At 38.7% G+C, this 17,023-nt stretch overlaps 1 protein-coding gene across 2 annotated transcripts; it reads left to right on the top strand.

Moving 5' to 3' along the window:
- The first annotated feature begins 5,883 nt into the window (after positions 1-5,883).
- suox (sulfite oxidase) lies at positions 5,884-15,434 on the top strand. Of its 2 annotated transcripts, none has more exons than XM_085353204.1 (5): positions 5,884-6,113; positions 10,678-10,748; positions 11,537-11,702; positions 12,349-12,591; positions 13,358-15,434. In XM_085353204.1, the coding sequence occupies exons 2-5, from the start codon at positions 10,690-10,692 to the stop codon at positions 14,576-14,578; spliced, it is 1,689 nt and encodes a 562-aa protein (XP_085209330.1). In that variant the 5' UTR covers positions 5,884-6,113; positions 10,678-10,689; the 3' UTR covers positions 14,579-15,434. The 2 variants fall into 2 exon arrangements, with proteins under 2 accessions (XP_085209330.1, XP_085209331.1); XM_085353205.1 differs by lacking the exon at positions 5,884-6,113 and adding an exon at positions 10,070-10,493.
- The last annotated feature ends 1,589 nt before the right edge of the window (positions 15,435-17,023 follow it).

Genomic DNA, 17,023 nt, shown 5'->3' with positions numbered 1-17,023 from the left:
ATAAGGCAAAACACAGAGCCTGTTTCTTTGAAATGGGAAAATCAAGAGATGTCAACCAAAACACCAGGAAAAGAATTGTGGAGCTCCATAAGTGTGGCTCAAGTTTGAATACAATTTGGTGCCATTTACAATTAAGAAATACAGATAGTTTCTCTCTTTACTCTTAAAGTTAACAAATATGTTTTTTATATTTATCAATCTAAAAAAATAAACATTTAGTCTGATTTGATGTTACAATTAAAAAAAGTGTTTTGATCTGAAGAGTTCGTAAATATCTGGTTTCAACTGTAGATTTGATGATTGTCAGCACAAAGAGGGAGAGAGAGGAACAGAGAGGGAGAGAGAGGGAGAGGAGAATGGGAACAGAACAGAGATGAACAAGAGCAGGTAGACACACATGTTAGTCAAATGGTCGTTTACCACAAGTATCACCGTATCATAGGTACTCATGTATCTCGTACCTAGTGTTTCTTTTTAGGTTTGTTATTTTTCAAATTCTGTATTTATTAAGTTATGCAGCTTGTTTGCACAACAAGGCTAAATAATTATATAAACTTTTCTCAATCTAAATATTGTACTTTGGTAGAATTAAAAAAATAAGTGTAGTGCAGGTGTATGATGATTTTTAGTGCTACTATCATCTAGTTCTGATTCTGGTTCTGTCTTGGTTAAGTCCCAAGTAGCCCTGATTTTGAACTGTTGTAGTCCTGTTTTAATTCAGGATCAGTTCTGGGTCTGGTTGAATTGGGGTTTAGTCCTCGTGTCTTGATACAGCCAGACTTTGTTCTGCCTTGCTGCTTAATTAAAAAACTAGTTTAAGGTGTCCTGCACATGTGATATATATTTTTCCCTATATGAAGTCATTCTTTTTTGAACAAAACTCAAAACAAAGCCAATTAATCTTTCAGTCATTTCTAACCCCCCCCCCCCCCAAAAAAAAAAAAAAAATCCCACATGCATACTACCCTTTAGGGCTAAGCCCCGGGTGTTTCAAATGTCTGGCTCCGCCTCTGGTGTGACCACGAATTTTAATAGAAGAATTGATCAAGCCCTAGATCGACTGCGCGCAGGGAAACTGATCAATATTGTAGGTATATTGAGTGTTTGTTTTAGCTTCATGATTTTGAATGGTTTCATAAAATTTATATTTTATTGGGTAATATTTTAATTGATAATGTTGTTTGTTTTTCAGCTGTGCTGTCTCTGCTGTCCTTTTTTCGTTCTTTTGATTGATTTGTAATTTTGTTTTGGTTAGTCCGTCCAGCCGTAAAGGCGGTTATTGATTGAGAGTAAGTTGTGTAAGGGCGGACTAATCCCCCTTTTTGTTTTTTAATTGTTTGTGCCACTTCCCTTTATCTCCCAGATCGCAGGCCATGCATAGCACTGATTCCCAGCTGCGCTGAGACCCGAATTGTTTGCGGTGTGTGCCACGATTGCAGTGTCGCTAAGCGGGGTGTGACGGGTTGCAGTGTTGTTATTTTCGCACAGTTTGTGTGGTAAGTCTCATGTGCTCTGGGATATCAGCAGGATGTGTTGTAAGTCCTGTCTGGAAATGACTGGGAATAGCTAGGTTTCATTTGACGTAGACGTGACGTCGACGTAAAGCGCGAAATTTGACTGGCGGTCGGAAGTGAAAAAGATAAGCGCAAAATCACAGACAGACAGTACGCAAAATGCCTATGTCCTGTTGTGTTTACGGATGCTCCAGTAGGTCGACCCGAGAAACTGATAAACGGTATTTTAGGGTACCAAAAATAGCCCAACGAAGAGGAGAAAAATGGAAAATTCTAACCGAAAAACGTAGGAAAAAATGGATTTTAAATTTACGTTTACAGTCGGGAGGAGCAGAGTCTGCCAATGCCCGTGTCTGCAGCGACCACTTCGTCAGAGGTAATGTTATGTTTGCAAACGAACTTATTAGCATTAGGTTGTCGTTAAATTCTCGTTTACTTAGTGCTTTTAAGTTAGTAGTCTAATATTGACTTGATTGGGACTATAGGCTGCCCAAGTGCTTTGGATGACGAAGAGTCGGAGGACTGGGCTCCGACGGTCAATCTCGGCTACGAACGAAAACCCAGATCGGAATCAGTTCTCAAACGAGAGAAAAGAATGAAGCTTAAGGCAGAACAGCATCGATGTGCAGAGGCGATTTTGACTGGTGTCAAGCCAGCCTCCAATTCGAGACTTGCAGTCAAGCCAGCCTCCAGTTTGTTTTACGTTCCCTGTGTATTCAAAGTATTACGGGAATGGATGTGGAAACCGGATTTCAAAATAAAAGCCAACTTCGAGTGAATTAACAGATATGTTAAGAACATAATAACATATAATTTAGGCTTTTTTTTTTTTTACAAACTCTAATGTTAGATCTATATGACACAGCCTTGTACCCTAATTGTGCCCTGTCACTATCAAGGCCATCTTATTTTGGATTTCAAAGTAAAAGCCCTGTGAATCTTCATTTTTGAACTACTCTTTCAATGACTTAATAATGCTCTTAAAAGCAAAAGTCGTATTTCCAAATACTATTTGAACTTTATATCAACACTTTCCAACCACAGTCTTTTTACAGTGATACCATATCAATATCAAGTCAGTCTGATTTTGCCTTTCATAGTAATGGCCCTTTGAAATTGTCCATAATTGACTTAATCTTCTAACGATTCAAAATGCTCTAAAATGAAAAATTCTTGTTTCCACAGGGTAATTCCACCTTAGATCAACAGTATACAGCCCCACAGTGATACCATATCAATATCAAGTCATTCTGATTATGCCTTCCAAAATAAAAGCCTTTTTAAATTGTCCATAATTGACCTAACTTTCAGTGATTTCAAAATGTTTTAAAATGGAAATTTCCTGTTTCCACAGGGTAATTCCACTCCAGATCAACAGTATACAACCTCACGATGTTACCATATCAATATCAAGACATTCTGATATTGCTTTAAAAAATAAAAGCATTTTCAAACTGCCCATATCTGAGTTGCTCCTGGAACAATTTCAAAATGCTCTAAAATGGCACATTCCTGTTTCCACAGGGTAATTCCACCTTAGATCAACAGTATACAGCCCCACAGTGATACCATATCAATATCAAGTCATTCTGATTATGCCTTCCAAAGTAAAAGCCTTTTCAAATTGTCCACAATTGACCTAACTTTCAGTGATTTCAAAATGCTCTAAAATGGAAATTTCCTGTTTCCACAGGGTAATTCCACCTTAGATCAACAGTATACAGCCCCACAGTGATACCATATCAATATCAAGTCATTCTGATTATGCCTTCCAAAATAAATGCCCTTTCAAATTGAGCATATACGGCCTACTTTTTTGACGATTTCAAAATGTTCTTAAACAGAATTTTGCTGTTTCCACAGGATAATTTCACTTTAGTTCAACAGTATACAACCTCACGATGTTACCATATCAATATCAAGTCATTCTGATTTTGCTTTCAAAAATAAAAGCATTTTCAAACTGCCTATATCTGACTTGATCCTGGAACAATTTCAAAATGCTCTAAAATGGAAAATTCCTGTTTCCACAGGGTAATTCCACCTTAGATCAACAGTATACAGCCCCACAGTGATACCATATCAATATCAAGTCATTCTGATTTTGCCTTCCAAAGTAAAAGCCTTTTCAAATTGTCCACAATTGACCTAACTTTCAGTGATTTCAAAATGCTCTAAAATGGAAATTTCCTGTTTCCACAGGGTAATTCCACCTTAGATCAACAGTATACAGCCCCACAGTGATACCATATCAATATCAAGTCATTCTGATTATGCCTTCTAAAATAAAAGACTTTTCAAATTGCCAAGATACAACCTACTCTTTTAAAGATTTCAAAATGCTCTAAAAGTGAAAATTGCTGTTTCCACAGGATAATTTCACTTTAGGTCAACAGTATACAACCTCACAATGTTACCATATCAATTTCAAGTCATTCTGATTATGCCTTCCAAAATAATGGCCTGTTGAAAATGCCCATAATTTACCTAACTTTCAGTGATTTCAGAATGCTCTAAAAAGGAAGATTTCAGTTTCCACAGGGTAATTCCACTTTAGATCAACAGTATACAACCTCACGATGTTACCATGTCAATTTCAAGTCAGTCTGATTTTGCTTTTCAAAATAAAAGCTTTTTCAATTTGCCCATATATGACTTACTCTTGGAGCGAATTCAAAATGCTCTAAGATGGAAAATTGCTGTTTCCACAGCATAATTCCACTTTAGATCAATAGTATCCAACCCCACAGTGATACCATATCAATATCAAATCAGTCTGATGTTGCCTTCCAAAATAAAAGACTTTTCAAATTGCCGATATACGACCTACTCTTTTAAAGAATTCAGAACGCTCTAAAAATGAAACTTGCTCTTTCCACAGGATGAATCCATGTTAGATCAAAAGTGTACATCCACACCATGGTACTACTTCAATTTCAAGTCATTCTGATTTTGCCTTCCAAAATAATGGCCTGTTGAAAATGCCAATAACTTACCTAACTTTAAGTGATTTCAAAATGCTCTAAAAAGGAAATTTTCTGTTTCCACAGAATAATTTCACTTTAAATCAACAGTATACAACCCCACAGAGATACGATGTTAAGATCAAGTCACTCTGATTTTGCCTTCCAAAATAAAAGTATTTTCAAATTGCCCGTAGACGACCTACTCGTTTAACGATTTCAAAATGCTCTTAAATTGAAAGATGCTGTTTCCACAGGATAATTCCACTTTAGATCAACAGTATCCAACCCGACAGTAAAACCATGTAAATTTCATGTTGGTCTGATTTCGCCTTTCAAATTAATGGCCCGTCGAATTTGTCCATATGTGATATACTCTTTCAATTATTTCAGAATGTTTTAAAAATGAAAATTGCTGTTTCAACACATATTGGGTTTTCATTTTGAAAAGCAAAATCAGACTCAATTGATTATGACAGAATTGAATCATAAAGATGATGTAAAAGGAAGCTGAAATTGCCACTAGGTTGTAATTGATAGTACGTTTATATTTTAAGTCTGTGGAAAGATGTCATTCTAAATAAAGAAATTACAAAACAGCTTGCAAACCAACCATGACATCTTTCCACAGACTTAAAATATAAATAAAGATCACGTCCGATATATTTTTTAACTATCTGTTTATATCTCTCCCGAGAAACGGGGTCTAAAGTTGCACAATAGCTGCTCTCCTGACTCTCCACAGTGTCCTCCATGTTTACTTCCGCCCTCCACTCAAAAATCGCGCTGCCTCCGCACGTCATCAGAACCACGTGACCGCAACCCAACTATTTGTATGTCTAACTCATGTAATAAATAAATGATCAATTTATTTCTTTGCCCCGTTTACTCATCCCTTGTCCTCGGTTACATGAGCAAAGCGGGAAACTGCTGTGCTGATTGAAGAAACAATACATTCAGTTAGTCTTGTGTCTGGAACATTAGCAGCTCCTTCAGAGCTTTCTTGTCTCTGTGAAAGTGAGGCTGTTCCCATTCATTATATTTGCTCGTTTTAGCAGCGCATGAAGGCTTTTCGTGGCTTCTACATTTGTGCATTTGTTCAGGGTGTGGAGGACAAGCTGTATTTTGCATACCAGTTAGTATTTAACCTGTCAATCAGGTGCGTTCAGGATTATCTGGTCATTTAACTAGAGCTGAGCGTGTTAAAGTCACTGCTGGCACAGTCAATTTAGCAAATTGTTTATAATGCCTGTTATGTAAAATTCTGCCATAGATGTTGATATCACATTAATAACTATATGATAATACGCTAATAAATTGTTTTATATTTTGCAGCAAAAAAATAATAACGAGGTGTACATGGTTAATTAAAGGTATAAAAAGGTGTTTTATTTGTTACAGTTAGTAGTGAAGTTGTTTTATTTTTAAGACAGAATATTCAAAATTTAGTTTTATTATTAATTATTTCGGCGGATGAAGCGTGCCCTGTGCTGTCATTACGTGGATGAAGTAGTAGCTTTCTTGAACGTTCCTCGTTCACTGTGTGTGTGTGTGGGTAAGTTCAGAGATCCACAGGGTAGCTGTCCTTCGGGCATCTTGAGCAACACAGAACACTGCACACAGAAACACAAGAGAGGTGAGTGCGCTGCGGTTTGGACCAAAAAGCGGGAGAAAACTGATTTCTTCTGTTCATGAAGACTTATTTACAAGTTGGGTGAGGAAGGGCTACAAGAAGCATGCTTGCTAACTGAAATGTTAGCTAGGTTAGCCGTGAGGATGGTGATGAAGCGCAACGCCGGCATGTTTGTTACGTAGACATTGAAGTGCTGCCATTTTTAAAAAAATAAAATAAAATTTAAATTAAAACTGTGCTTGTGTTGAATTCATTAGGATTATTGCCGCCTTGGTTCGCTGTGGTTAATATAAAATAGTCAGTGAAGATTTTTAATAGATTTTTCCCTCGCTTGTCATCAGAAGCCTCTAACCGGTTTAGCTAATGTGTACTCAGCGTGAACCAGCAGGGACCTGGAGCTTCTGTGCCCTCATACTCCTTTTTTGGTATTATTATTATGATGATGTTGTCCATGCTGGTTGTTTTGCCAGGTTTGACCAAACTAAAAAGGACATTCCTCTGTATTTTATTTCTGTCTTGGTTGTTTTGAAAGTACATATTGTCCTTTTAGTTTACTTTTTCTGAAATGCAGGATTTTATATTGTTTTCATTTTAGTTTCATACATTTTATATAAGTCTGCTAATACATGTAATTTACTTTATGAAGTGTAACATATGAAGTGTAAGTATGTCCTGTCCATAGTGTTAGTTTTGAGGAACACCATGCAGATACTAGCAGATACTACAGAAACAAGGTGATTTAGCACTTTACAAAAAATGTTGAACCCGACCAAATATGGGATTTTGCAGATTTTGTTGATTTGTAAATTCAGTATTCCAATATATTGGCCAATATTTTTTTTTTCTTCGAGGCACATATTTACATAACATTTGTGTGTTGTTATTTACTCCTTTATGCTCTGCCCGACCTTGCTGGGATCAGTTGTTGTTGTTGTTGTTGCTTTCCAAAGATTTTACCAAAGATGGTAAAATCCAAGCCAAGGCTGGACAAATTACGCAATGTTAACACTCATAACATGGGTGATTGGCGTTTATCCTATCCCTTTCTTTTTAAAATTCCATCTACTGGATGATATAAATGCTGATGGTGACTGATTAGATCAGTTGGTAAGGCTGTAACATACATTTATTCATTCGTCCTTTCACCATTCAGAGCTGCGACTGAGCTCTGCCCTGGCAGGCTGTGCTGGGGGAAGTTGTGTCTGTGGTTGTGGTTACTGATTGTGGTTGAATTTCAGAGGTGGGTCGAGTATCCAAAAATTGTACTCAAGCAAGAGTAGCATTACTTTAAAATATTATTACTCAAGTAAAAGTGAAAAGTAGTCTTCAAAAAAGTTGCTCGAGTAAGAGTAAAAAAGTACTTGGTGAAAAGACGCAAGTAGCGAGTAACTGTTTGAAATGTCTGATTTTTATAAATAAATGCTATCAGACAAACAATAAATAAATATACAAATTTTAGTATTTTCAAAAGGAATATATGTAAAAATCAACAAAATAAGGCACAACAATTCTAATTTCAAGATTTCAGATTTTCACAACATTTTTCAAACAAGCTTTTTTCACCAATACCTACAGTAAATAATATAAATATATAAACAGTGCAAACAATTTCCAGTGACAAGATATGCTGTAAACTTTATATTCATTTTTGCTCCAAATGGCACAGCAGCCTCAGAGAAAACATTAGAACGAGGCAGCTTCATCATATGTACATACAAGGCAGCTCAGTTTACCATAAGTTGTATGGGTGTGCATCTATTTCTGCATATTTAGCAAAAATGTGCCATTTCTTCACTCAGTGAGGTGATGGTAAGCTTCAGCAGCAGTTTGCTCTCAAGGTTCTTGCTGTGAAGCTGTCACTGTTTATCAGTGAACAGGAGTCCTGCATGACTGAGAAGTCCTTCACAAGCTCCAGATGCAGGAAGAGCTGTATTGATTTTGATCAACAGCTTCTTGATGTGAGGAACACCATGCAATAGAGCCACACCTCCAGTGAATGGACATGAAAGGTACCTCTCCAGCCCTGCTTCTGGCTTTCCTGACCCCATGGATCCATCATCTTAGTCGGTTAGGCTGCTTTTTGCGCTGGCCTCATCCAGCTCTGTCTAGGCGATGTCTGATGAAGTTGAGACCTGTGGAAAGATATAAGGTTTTCAAAAGAATTAGCTCTGGTCATTATAGTGCTGTATACACTGCAAAGCTGTGGATGTTTGGCAAGAAGATTCGATCACACTGGAGATGTTTTTTTACTAACTCTTGTAGAAAAACAAAATCTTGTCATTCATATCCCGCACAAACAGTTTGCAATGAATTCCAGATTAACCCATATGGAAAAGATATATATAAATCTTATAAAGTTTGTATCTGTCTTGTGTGAAACTTGTATGAAAAGCATATAAGAGTGAAAATGGATATAAGATCCCTTGAAAAATTATATAATGAAACTTATATGTTTTGGATACTTACTAAAATGTATGAAAGTAATGAGAAAATGGCCACTTTCATGAGTAAATCATGTAAGCCTTATATAATTTACTCATGAAAGTGGCCACTTTCATGAGTAATCGCATAAGTTTTTACTATTTCTTTTCCATATGGGTTAAGTTTAAAATAAGAATGCGTGCAAGGCTAAGCAGTGCTAGCCAATAGATCCTCCTGTTTGGCTGTTACTCTGGGAAAAGACGAGAAAGACATTGATGGAAGCGTGACTGGAGCTGCGATGTAGCCTATATAATATTTATATTGTACGAACGTGATAATTCTGTATATTGTAATAACGTGATATTATATTGATACGCTTCCGTATCCGAGGCTTTTCAATGTGGCCTCACAAAATTATCACAACTACAACAACCATGAAAAGAGCTGGATGGACATTGCTGCTCAATCACAGCTGCCTGGTCAATGTTTTTCATTAGTAATTTAGCAAAGTTGACGGTGGTGGTGTGTGTGCCTGTGTGAGTGAGTGAAAGACAGAGAGAGGGAGAGCGAGAGACAGATTTTGTATGATAAGCTTCATGTTATGAATGCACAGTTTGAGCACTCAGGTCGTATCAGGCCGTATAGTGTGAGACCCTGCATCGTGGCCTATGAACTTCTACCCATAAATTCATATGGATATTTCACCATCTATCACCATTCAGACACAAAGAGTCTGTGATACCTTATTTAACAGGATTTTATGCATTTTCTTGTTATTTCAAGCCTTTTGATGAACAAAAATCTGTTTTTCAAGTTGGAGTAAATCATAAATACAAATCATAAATCAAGGTTTTATGTATTTATTTTCTATATCTATTTATCTTTTTCTTATCGCTGTGGGTGCCAACAAAAACCGCATCATTGTGCTTTTGTCACATGTTAGCATACTTGTAACAATACTGCTGCATGTCGCTCGTCTTACACCCATTCATAAAGTAATATGTTGCCAAGAATCATGATTGCTAGTATACATCCACATTTAAAACCAGAACCACTGTAAAAGCTGTGTCATCTTTTAAATACAGTCTGTCCAAATCAGGTTTGTAGTTGAAATCAACAGTGCAGAATCGTGCAGAGCGTTGTACCAAGTTTGGTCCCAATACTTTATATGATAAAATATAAGGTAAGCTTAACTCTACAGGTTAGACACACACACAGATGTTTTTCTGTAGCCCTGTTGTTATTTTACACCAATACAGTTGTGTTTATGGTGATATGCTCAGTTGTAACATCTCCGAAAGGTTAGATTTGGTGATGTTTCTGCTAAAAAGTGAAATTTTCAGTTGTCATTCTGAGTGAGACAGACTGAGGTCATGGCATTACTTCTGTTCAGCTTTGTGAACACATGACTCGGTGGTTGCACAACGCTTTCTGTTAAAAAAAAGAAAGTGGTTAGATTCAGGAGTTAATGACGTCATTCTTGAAAGTCTTTGAAAATCTGAATTTCCTCAGTGACTGTAACTGTGCTGCTTCTTTAAAAGCTGTCAGATAAGTCAAAGTAATGTTTATGGCTGTTGTGATAAGATATGTGTAATCACCTGATAAAGCACAGCTATGTCATGTGATATCTTCTGGTTTATCAGTGGTCTGTAAATGAGTATGGTATTGTTCTCGATTCTCGGGTTAGTCAATCTTCTATTCCTCAGTTTTTATTGTTTGCTGGACAACATACAAGAGTGAATTGAACCCTTGGCCTCCTCGTTCCCCTCCTCCCTGCTCACTCCCCCTCAGCTGGTTGGCTATTTTTTTTTTTTTGAAGGATGAAGTAACAGCTTGTTGGTCAGTTGATTAGAAATGGAAACATTTTAAAGTTCTGTTTGTCATTTACTCAAAACCCATTGGCTGTAAGTGTACACACAGTTTGGAGTTTCTCGAGGAGTGCAACAACATTGAATTATACAAGTAAAAATTGGGAACTCTGTTGAAATGTTTCACATTACTGACATTTTCAGAAGTACATTTATCTGCCCCTAAGACCTGCTAACAAAGTGTGGATGGAAAAATAATGATCAGCTACCAGATGATGCTCATGTGCTTTTTTATTTTTATTTTTGTTTTTATTTTTTTATTTCTCTTTCTTTGTCAGAACGTCAATGCAATGCTGCTCCTCAGACGCTGCCACAGGCTGAATCCAATTGGCCCGCTCAGCATTGACAGGTACATTATTATAACAACGTATTTCTAATGTTTATTTCATATAATTTACTTGTGATGTAGCTCAGTAGCTGAGCTCCACTAAGACAACTTTTTCTGGTTAACAGACTGTGTACCTGCAAATTAATTTAGTGTTACGAGTTTTTAGGTTACGTTTTTAGTGTACAATAAATCTAAAAGCTTGCACTTTATTTTGGTGCTACAGTAGCAATTAGCAACATATATTCCAGGTTTTTCCTGGTGAACATTTAAAACTGACAGAAAACTGACAACTACAGGATGTCTTAGTTTTTTTTTTTTTTTGTCTTGCATTGTGCACTTCTTCTTTCTGTCACAGGCATAATCTGTAAACAAATGATGGCTGTAGCTTCCAGTGAATAAAAAGTAAAGAAAATGCAGAAGTGCCTTAAACCTGGAAAGTGTCTGATTGACAAGAACATTTTTCAGCTTAACCCAAACACATTGCCAGTGCAGTAAAAGCATGCATCAGTCATGGATTGGCCATCCTGGAGCTCAGACCTCAACTTTACTGACCCAGTGTGGGATCATTATGACAGAGAACCGAACAAAGAGCAGCCATCTTCCAAAGAAGCGCTTTAAATGTCCTTCAAGAAGCCTAGCCTTCTGAAGACTAGTTAATGAAATGACAAGAAAGCTGCCTAAGAGAGTCAGACTGTGTTTAAGAATGAAGGTGGTCATACCAAACTTTCATTCTCATTAGAATTTTACTAGTAGGTTTTGCTGTGTGTATATATGTCAAAGTTATATTTCCATTTTTAAAATGTTCTCAGAAATCAGGTGGCACCTGTAGTTGCATCGTGTGCAGTTCGTCTCTGCAGCAGCAGCAATGACCAGAGGTTTCACCAATATGGCTTCAGTGCCAGCTGGAGACACGTCCTGGCAGGACTGCTGGCTGGCACAGGGGCTGTACTAGCATATGGTCTACACCGTCACAAGGTTACAAACGGACAATATCTGTCCATTTTTACTTTCTTTTTAAAGTTTAATGCACTTTTTTTTTGCCATAATTTGCTAAATTATGCTAACTACATATGTTTTTAACCACAGCAGCAAATGAAAATTTAAAATTGCACCGTCTCAGCAAAAATCTTTATCAGCAGATTTTGTACCTTCAGAGTTTGTCAAGCAAAAACAGAGCACTGCCATGCAAAGTCCACGGTCGTTACAGAAACCCTTTATCAGCAGTACAACCAGATTAACAGCACCGACAGCATAATTTTCTCAAACTGCCAAGTCTGACATTTTCTAACTTTAACAGTTAAATGTCAACTGATGTCTTTCCAGGAATTAGGCTGTACCTAATGAGGCTCGTATGCAAGCAGTCAGTGCTAACTCTCAAGGAGCTGCTTACTGGTTGTTTATCTAGTCAAATAAAAAAGGCCACACGGTTTTATGTTAAGGTAGTAAGCAGCAGTAGCGCTTCAAATTTGAAAAGTTGAAAGCTCATATATTTTCTTCTTTTGACATCCCAGGGAACTTTTTGGTGTTTTTAATATAAGTAGGGAGTATATAGGTCTGTGCATGACCATTAGTTTATTGCTATTTTGATAGAAACTGATGCCTGATGCCTCTTTCTGTGCAGGCTATAGAGAAGAGCTCCCCGCTTCCTATCATCAGCCAGGAGGAAGTTACAAGGCATCGCTCCCTGAAAGATGGCGTTTGGGTCACCTACCAAGGCGGTGTCTATGACATTACCGAGTTTGTTTCCATACACCCTGGTGGGGAGAAAATCATGATGGCAGCAGGTGGTGCCATTGAGCCCTTCTGGTCGCTTTATGCGGTACACAATCAGGAGCATGTGCTGGAAATCCTCTCTGAGTATAAGGTGAGAAACCCGCTTGTTTCTGTTGATTTAACTAAAGCGCTGTTACATACTAAGGAGTTAAAATGTACTGCACTGGGGTTTGTTATTCAGTATTAAAAGATCAGGTGTAACCACTGAGCTTGGTTAGAGTTTAACATAATCACCCCTGTAGTAAGTTAGCTAAAGGGGAGCGTGGGTGTAAAAGCTTTAGCAACACTGCTATTCATAGAAATTTACCAGGAAAAAAAACTTTCTTATGGGTGGAAATAGTTGTGTCAAACGGGATATTACAAAGTATAGCTGTGTGGAAATTTGCACTTAAACCAAACTGCAGACCTCAACACATGTGTGAGCCTTTCATTTGACATCAACACAGACATACCCACTGCTAAGCTTGCAGAGCTCTTTCTTTTAATAAGGTTCTCACTCAAAAGAAAAGCTGACATAATAATAAAACAGTAGATGCTGTTCATTAGATATTTTTGAAAAATTGCAACAGAGGTTGATGAGCTTTCGCAGCACATCGCTTGAATTTATCCTTAAATTAACTTTTTAAATGTATGCTGTTCATCTTGCCCTTCTGTTCAATGCAGACACATATGAAAAGGTCTGCTGCACACTATATACTGAGGAAAACCTCATGGCTGTAAGCTGAATGCTGGCACTCCCTCAAGTGGTCACTGAGGAAAAAATGTGTGGCTGATGTTTTTATTAGCTTCTTGAGCTGAAGAGAAGTTCAGTTGCAGTTTTGGTCTAATAAAATCTTTGTGTTTGTGGTTGATGCAAGATTGGTGAGCTGAAAGCAGAAGACCTGAAGAAGCAATCTACTTTTAAATCATCAGACCCCTACTCTTCTGACCCTGAGCGTCACCCTGCCCTGCGCACCAACAGCCTCAAGCCCTTCAATGCTGAACCTCCGCCTGAAATCCTCGCTGACAGCTACATCACGCCCACTGCTTTCTTCTTCAAAAGAAACCACCTCCCGGTTCCTCAGGTGGACCCTGATTTATATCGCCTACATGTGGAGGGGCTACCCAGAGGAGTGCTCACACTGTCTTTAGAAGAGTTGAAGACTCGATTCCCCAAACACACCATCACAGCTACCCTGCAGTGTGCAGGAAACCGCCGTAGTGAGATGAATAAGATCCGGCAGGTTAAGGGACTGAACTGGGGCTTTGGTGCCATTGGTAATGCGACATGGAGCGGCGCCAAGCTCAGGGATGTCCTGCTGGCTGCAGGTTACGGGCCAGATGTAGCCCAGTGGGCTCGCCACGTTCAGTTTGAAGGACTGGATAAAGAAATAACAGGGAGTGCGTACGGTGCTTCAATCCCTATAAATAAGGCAGTTAGCGAGGAGGGTGATGTGCTGCTGGCCTATGAAATGAACGGCAAGGATATTCCAGCCGACCATGGCTTCCCCATTCGTGTGGTTGTACCAGGTGTAGTGGGCACACGCAACGTGAAGTGGCTGGGTAAAATAGTAGTCAGTGCACAGGAGAGCAGCAGCCACTGGCAGCAGAAAGATTACAAAGGTTTCGCCCCTGGAATAGACTGGGACACAGTGGACTACAAATCTGCTCCAGCCATCCAAGAGCTGCCTGTTCAATCTGCCATTACCACACCTGCAGAAGGCTCCGTGATCGATCGCAGCGAAGAAATGCTGACTGTGAAGGGCTATGCTTGGAGCGGCGGGGGCAGAGAGGTGATACGCGTCGATGTTTCTGTGGACGGAGGGAAGACGTGGAAGGAGGCCAAGTTGAAGAGCAGCAACAAGGAAGGAGATCAAACTTCTCCCCCACTAGGACGAGCTTGGGCATGGAAGCTGTGGGAGATAACGGTTCCTCTTCCTCCAGAGGCCCAAGAGCTGGAGCTCATTTGCAAGGCAGTGGACAACAGTTACAACACGCAGCCGGACACATTCAGTCCGATCTGGAATGTGAGGGGCTTGCTGAGTAACGCCTGGCACAGAGTGAAGGTGAAGATCAGCGAGGATGACGACGAAGAATAGGCTCAGCGGTTGAAGTACAGAAATCAAAAGACTTAGAGCTTAAACAGAGTCATCTCAGAGTGGGCTCTTTTTGTCTTTTTTAATTACATTTGTGTCATGGACTCAGCAAATGTAGGATCAACCAGGAGTAGCACTACATTTTGAAATATTTTTGACAAACAGCCTTAAAAATGTATTCATTTTGTTGCCTGGGAGATTTGCAGCGGTACACACATGGGATGAAGCTCAAGGCTGTGAACAGCCAAATTAAATTGTCTGGTTATCTCCATTTATTAGTCACTGTCTTTTATTCTTAAGCAAAACTGTGGTTCAGTTTGACTCTGAAGCTCTGTGGTTTATAATGATGAAGCATTTATTTTTTATAATCTATATTTATAACACTGAAGATGAACTTAGAGCTATTCAAAGAAAATCTACCTGATGTTTGGCTTAGGTTAGCGCATCAGTGGTGGACTGTGGCCTCTGACTAATCATGCTGCTCTTTCAGAGGAGATATGAAATACAAAACTATAGTGTGAAGTTCCAGCTGAAGTCCAGCTGTGTACAGGACAACGCTACAGCGCAGCAGAGGTCCCTGTGTGGTAAGGAGAGGCCAGAAAAAATATACTGTTGAGAAGTGAGTGCTGACTCCTTACACTCAGAGAGAGGACGGGAGAATAATATGTAGGACCAGTAAAATGTAACGGTTAGTCATTTTAGCATTTGTTTGAAGAACTGGAGAAACTGCAGGTTTTATTTTTTTACAACATTATGAAAATATGCCGATGCACTGCTCTTAAGTCTTATTAACAGGTGGATTATATTTGAAAGTGTGAGAATCATGAAATGTATTTAACTGCTTACAATGAATAAAGACTTGGACTTTACACTGGCCTATGTCTGGTTATTCAGCTTTTCCTGATTTTGGCCTTTCACACTATTTTTTTTTTTTTTTTTCTCAAATTAATGTACAAGGAATAATTACACCATGATGACAGATGGCTGTTGTTACAGATGGATTTCAGCAACTTTCAGTCCAGCTGGTACACACAACTCCTCCTGTCAGTCACGTAGCTCTGCTCTGTTTGCTTTAGATACTTACGTGTGTGTGTGTGTGTGTGTGTGTTGTCTTATGATTTCAAAAGCAGCCCGATCCCAAAAAAAGAACACTTTGTACATACTAGTCTTACTCTTCCCTCCTTTTGTTCCTTTTTCCCTTTTAATTACATAACTAACTTTCACAACAATGACAAATGCAAATGGCAGGAAGCACAAAGCTGACGCCTGAGGTTTACTGCAAGGTCAGCAAACACGCAGAACTGTCACATTGATGGTAAATGGTAATATTTTGCCAGTATGATGCGAGATTAACATAACTGAAGTCTGCAATACAGTTGTTTTCTTTGTAAAGTTTTATAAAAAGACAAATATTAAGAAAAGATGTTTCACCTCTCATTGAAGATGCTTCTTCATTTCTAAAAACAAATAGTGGAGAAAGAACAACGTATTTAAACCCTAGTGGGGTTTTGGAAGTAATCCTGAGGGTCCTCATATGAGCCAAGTTGTGGAAAAAAGGCGTGGGTCATTACCATCACCAGGGGTTAAGGGTGAAACCCCCTGTGAGACCTTGCCCCACTCTGCCATGTGAGGTCACCTAAGGAATAGTGTGAGTGTTCATTGAAGATCCTGGGAAGAGATCTCAAGACTGCATTTTAGGTGGCTAAAGCTGGTGTAAGTCACCGCCTCTGTTCAATGATGGTTGTTCACATTGGACATTGATAACCTCTTTCACTCCTGTTTCACACCATCTGTCTTCTCGGTCATTGATATGATGAGAAAGAGGTTTTTTTTTTAAGAACTAAAAGAACTGAAGAAGTCCTGTTAACTTTTCAGGCTCTCGCGCCTACCATGAACCTGGACAGCTGAGACATAAGTCATTCTTCTTAGCTTAGTACTACTATGTAAATCAGTGCTAGAACTGAATAATTATGAGCAAAGACACATCACGTTATAAAAGTTATTACTATAACCTAATAAAAAAATGTGGATTCAGACTCCTCTGCTGGTGTAACAGACTGCCTGTGTGGTACCTGTGAGGCTATACGATGCCAACCATGCACTCACATCTTGAGACCAGCTGTTTTACTGCCTTTAATGCTCCTGTACATTTATGCCACTTCAGTACACAGCGCTCTATTCCAATCATATCGCAGACATTTTCAAGAATACACATCAAAATACAATCTCAGCCTTCCATCATCTGCAATTTTTTCATTAGATGCCAAAGCAGGGTTGAACGAAATCAGGAAATCTTCAGAATGAGCTAAGCTCGTCAAAAGGTATGACTTGCTGGACTGGCCATCTGGCATACCGGTTTTGTGCCAAAAAAGTGATTGTCTGCCAAAAACTGATGTTTCTGTGTAGTTTTTATGTGTAATATCTTTACGTATGTTCGTAAATAGACTT

Source organism: Diplotaxodon limnothrissa, linkage group LG5 (genome assembly GCF_057381915.1).
Source record: "Diplotaxodon limnothrissa isolate DT_005_m linkage group LG5, D_limnothrissa_male_GT1.1, whole genome shotgun sequence".
Classification (NCBI taxonomy): domain Eukaryota; kingdom Metazoa; phylum Chordata; class Actinopteri; order Cichliformes; family Cichlidae; genus Diplotaxodon; species Diplotaxodon limnothrissa.
Note: the sequence above shows the minus strand (reverse complement) of the source record. Positions and strands in the feature narration are given on the sequence as shown.